This window comes from Notothenia coriiceps, unplaced genomic scaffold (assembly GCF_000735185.1).
Source record: "Notothenia coriiceps isolate Sejong01 unplaced genomic scaffold, NC01 NC01_scaffold00034413, whole genome shotgun sequence".
NCBI lineage: Eukaryota > Metazoa > Chordata > Actinopteri > Perciformes > Nototheniidae > Notothenia > Notothenia coriiceps.
Window position 1 is genome coordinate 1 of NW_011367114.1, and position 5,068 is coordinate 5,068.

The window sequence follows — 5,068 nt, forward strand, 5'->3', positions numbered from 1 at the left end:
TCTTTGCAGTTACACCCCCTCGAGAAATGTCAGCTGAACACGTTTTACAAATCGCAATCCGCGCCTCTTTCTCTGATATTTTTAAATATCTCCAAGCGGCAGACATGTTGGCTGTGAGCCAGCCGCGAGCATGGTCGCGCGCCGTGCTTGTTGCCGCGTTTTGATTACGTCATCACAACAACACGTTAGCTTACCAACGTAACCCTGTTCTCTGACATTCGGTGATATTTTTTCGGTGCTAGAACCCTTTCGGCCAAAAGCCGAAAGGGCCTTTTTAATCATTTTCGGCCGATAATTTTCGGCGGCCGAATATTCGGTGCATCCCTAATATTTAGGTCTGGTCGGGGACTTGAACCGACGACCCTACGGCTCCCAGTCCAAGCCCCTACTGACTGAGCCACTGCCGGACTAAATTAAATTACATATATATTATGTAACATGTATTACTTCACCATAATAAATATGTTAATGGTATATGTGTATTTTGTTCCCTGAATACCAGATAAGTGTAGTTAGCTACATTCCAGCATGTTGTAAATAGTACCACTGCATTCCTCATCCTTGAAAATGTAGGATTAGCCACCAGAATCAAGTTCCTAGGTGGTCTAGATCCTAAGCTACTGGTAAAATAACAACCAATGGACAAATATGCGATGGCCCATAGCCAGAAATCTTCCTTAGGGCATGCTCTAACAGTGTGCCAAATGTCATGTTTTTATCATCAAAAGCACAATTCATTCAGATGTTTCACATATCTGCTGGACTATAACTCTTCCTCAAGAGCGAAAACCATCGTCTGGAGGCTTTTGGTGTCATCCTAGATGAGACCATAACCAACATCCCACGCTTTTTGAGACAAATATGCAACTGCGTGTGTTAATAATTGCACATTTTCACTGCTCATATATATAAGGGTTCGGGTCGGGTTGCGGATCTTGTGCCGACGGGTCGGGTTGGGTTGCGGAACTAATTGGCAATATGTGCGGGTAGCGGGGCGGGTTCGGTATTGCACGTCGCGGGTGCAGGGCGGGAGCGGGTCTTGAAAATCAGACCCGTGCAGGACTCTGGTTCGGGTTAGAAACATATTTTTATTCAAACAAGAAAAAGTATTATTAGAAATGTTTGATCACAGAAAAATTACAGAACGTTTTTAATTAGCTTATTTTATTCAGCGTGTAGACGAGGCGGTTTAATCCATTTACCCACAATGCATTGTTGTATACAGTAATTCAAAAACATCAACATATAAATCTGAAGGTAAATAATCAGAAAACATTTAACATATTCTAACAGTGCACCACGTTATGAACTCACAGTGCATCGTCTGACCACTAATGTGCAAACATCACTAAAACTGGAGAGAAGTTCAGACGTTTCGACCAAAAACTGAAATAAATGTGCAGAATTAAATTACATTTTCACCAACAAACACAAGAAGTGATTTATAAAAAGAAAACATCAGATTTCTGATGTTTAAAGGAAACGATCGGCAGCTCTTTGTGTCGTCCGTACTTTCAGAAAGTGCATTTTTACAGTTAATGTGTAATTTAGTAACACGTCCTACGGTTTCCTGAATAATCTGGATTTCTGTCTTCCTCTCTTTCTTCTGGATTAATACATAAATACCTTTTTCCAGATTTAGCAATATTGGCAAAATGTCATTAAGTGTTCGAGACACGTGACGTTCCTTATTTTAATCTGTACTACGTTAACGTCATCAAGTGTGTTGGCAACGCATAAATAACGTCATATACGTTTCTAATACTTCTAAACGCCATGTATGTTAGTCACATGTTTCTGATTGGTCACTTTAATCCGTAACACGTCAGAGTCGTCCTGTTGGCAACGTGAACATTTTCTCATATAAAACTCTATCTTCGTGTCCGAGCAGCACGGACACTTCATCATGATTGTTAGGAGACATGAAATACATGGTATATAAATCCGTCTTTTGTAAACTTTGTCCCAAATGTAAATCACATAATCATCAGTTCATATCTCAGTCGTTCTGTGTTGTGCTTTTGAGTCGAGGTTCAATGAAGATGATCCTTTATTAAAGCCTGATCCTCAGCTGGTGTAAGAACGGGTTTATTAATACAAATAACGGTCATATTATCGTCTTGTAAACGTTCCTGTGTCAATAATCACAGTTTCAGTTTTTTTTTACAGTGTTTAGACATTATTGCTTATTCTCTCGTCACGCTGTGAAATATTAAATATTAAACTCCCTGATTTCTGCAGCTGGTGAAACACAGACACGTTGGGAACTAAAGGAAGACATCATATATATTATAAAGACTAATAATCATTGCTGTAGGAAAGATTGTGCTCTTCAGTGCTTTTGTCCTTTAAAAAAATCTCCTTCGTACAAATGTTGACATCGTAGCTTTGAAAAAAGTCTTAAAACCACACAATATCTTTTTTTATTTCCTGAACCTGAATATCTGTGAGGAAGACTTTGTGTCTGAGATCACAGACGGGGAGCGCCTCCTTAAACATTTAGTAAATTAAGAGAGACTCAAAGAGGGGAAATCAGGGGGGGTTAGTGCAGAGAGGAGACCCCCGCAGGACCTGAAGTCTGCTCCTGAATTACAGGAAGAGGCCATCGTCCAATCAGCTGTTAGACGCAGGATTGTGAGGACACACACTCTGTTCTCACTTCACGTCTTCATGTCGTTGTGGAGATATCCAAAGTCCTGTTTTTTGTAACGATCAGATGTGAAATGAAAACAGACGGTGTGATCCTGATGGCGGGGATTTGTTGTTTTCATGATGGTTTGTCTTTGCTTAACAGCCAATCAGAGAGCTTTATTTGATCGGAGGTCGGTACAACCCGTAGAAACAACATTGGCGCTTATCGGCGTCTCTCACAGCTGATCAAGGGTCTTTGAGCATGTTTGTCTATGTTGATGTTACACATGGAGCTGCTGTGATGCAAGTGGCATTTCAGACTTGATCTGACCACTAAAGTATTATCGGATCGGATCGTAGCATCAGCTCGGGGTATCGGGGGGCTCTGGATTACGGAGGAAAACCCTGAGGAGTACAATTTAGAGCTTTTATTGAGACGCTGCTACACTGAGATCCAGAGAAGGTGTATCTGAGGAGGGGTCTCATGGTGTCTCAGACCCTTCGTCCTCGGGGGAGGTGGGTGATGCCGGCGTCTCCTCCCCTTCCTCCTTCTTCCTCTCCATCTTCTCGTAGGTTTTCCTGCGCTGGCGCCTCAGCGTCTGGCTCTGCAGCTCCTTCACCTCCTGCAGGATCTGCTGCGCCTCCTGCCACGACGACACGGCTTCCTCCAGCAGACGCTCCGCCTCGTCGCGCCTCCTCCCCACCTCCACGTCCTCCTCTGGGGGGGAGGAGGGGGAGGAGAGGAGGGGACACTCCTCCTGGCTCCCCCGCCGAGGGGAGGTGCCCCCCTGGGGCGAATCTGACCCTTCAACCCGGGGGGAGTCGGGAGGGGAATCAGAATCAGCAGGGTCGTCCTCCTTGTTGGAGCTCGAAGACAGTTTGAGTCGTGCTGCCTCGGAGACGGTGAGGCGTTTGGGGGAGTCGCCGGGTTTGGGGGAGTCGCCGGGTTTGGGGGAGTCGCTGGGTTTGGGGGAGTCGCTGGTTTTGGGGGAATCGCTAGGTTTTGGGAAGTTGCTGGTTTTGGGTGAGTCGCTGGATCCTCTAGAGCGAGGCGAGTCCGTCCCTTTGGATCGGTTCTTCTTGGCTTTGGACCGAGGAGACTCCCTCCCCCTCAGACGGGGAGAATCTCTCCCCCGGAAACGAGGGGAGTCGCTACTCCTGCTGCGAGGAGAACCAGACGATTTACTGAGGAGAGAAAAAGAAACGGGTTTAACGTCTACATCATAACATCAGGGAGGAGGAACCAGATCTGAGGTTAACACAATACCTACCAGCGATGTGCGGTCAGTGGAGGCAGAGCCTCACCTGCCATACTCCAATGTAACGGGAAAACAACTAAAGAAAAACTAAATAGTAATAATAATAAAATGTCTCCACTGATCTATGATGTAAGTGTGCTTTAGGTATGATTCCAATCGCTTTTTAAAGTCAAAATCAGCAAATTTGTCGAGCTCCGCTACAACTACAGGTAGCGATGAGAAGTGAGGCAGGGACGAGCTCTGCCTCTCGTAAGCCCACAGTAACTTGCTGGAGCACGGGCACTAATTTAACGCGGGCACTTATTTTGTGAGCGCGCTCAAGCCAGTTACTGTGGGGTGAGGTGAGGCACAGATGAGCTCTGCCTCACCTCAGAATGCGTCACCCCACAGAAACTGGCTGGAAAGCGGGCCCTAAGCTCATGCCTGTTAAAATCTCACTGTAGGTCACCAATGTAATGTTTGTAGATCCCTTTATTACATTTATCCTGGCCATCCATAGTCTCTAAATAACTTATTTAACGTATATATGATATTTAGGCTCGCTGGTCTCATCATACAACGGCAATGAAAAAAGCAGCAGGAGAGGCAGCCATAACCTCTGCCGCACTGAAGGGGGCCCACGTGAGCCCTCAGGTTCTTGTTGCTACTGTTATTCTACGCAGAGACGGTAGACACAAACAACAAACTAGACTTTTGAAACTACAGGAAGATAAGGAGGACTTTTACAAAAAACTAATAGAGATTGTTGTCCAGAAGGAGAGCATGGACTTAATCTTCAAGTCAAGGTAAGACCACAATTGTAATGAAAATGGGATCTTACTAAGAAAGAACAATCCAATAGTTAGATGTTGGGTATCCTTTTGTTGAACGGTCTGTTTAAAATGAATCAAAGCATCAGACTAAAAAACCCTTTTGAAAATAACCGAATATTTCGATTAAGGTCAAAATATAATATTTGTAAATCTGAAAGAGTCAGTGCCTCACCAGCCATGAACCTCACCGCACGTCACTGCTTACCAGGCATGCTAAATGATCAAATACAGGCTGGACCATACAGTATAATAAGGCATCAGGCTTCAAACATGGCTTAATCTTAATTACCCAACAGGTATGCTAGAGAGTAGCAGCAGGAGAAGATCAGGCACTGTTTCCAGACTGACCGATCACCTCATACATTG

At 44.6% G+C, this 5,068-nt stretch overlaps 1 protein-coding gene across 1 annotated transcript; it reads right to left on the reverse strand.

Moving 5' to 3' along the window:
- Positions 1–1,068: 1,068 nt before the first annotated feature.
- Positions 1,069–3,943, reverse strand: LOC104962159 (pleckstrin homology domain-containing family O member 1-A-like). The gene is made up of 2 exons (XM_010790559.1): positions 3,903–3,943; positions 1,069–3,816 (listed from the first exon to the last, which is right to left on the reverse strand). The coding sequence occupies exons 1-2, from the start codon at positions 3,941–3,943 to the stop codon at positions 3,114–3,116; spliced, it is 744 nt and encodes a 247-aa protein (XP_010788861.1). The 3' UTR covers positions 1,069–3,113.
- Between the last annotated feature and the right edge of the window lie 1,125 nt (positions 3,944–5,068).

Bases quoted from the DNA above. Each gene is read 5' to 3' on its own strand.
- LOC104962159 (XM_010790559.1), bottom strand. From the start codon at position 3,943: ATGGCAGGTGAGGCTCTGCCTCCACTGACCGCACATCGCTG. The intron at 3,817-3,902 runs GTAGGTATTGTG...TTCTCTCCTCAG, and splicing joins CCACTGACCGCACATCGCTG to TAAATCGTCTGGTTCTCCTC.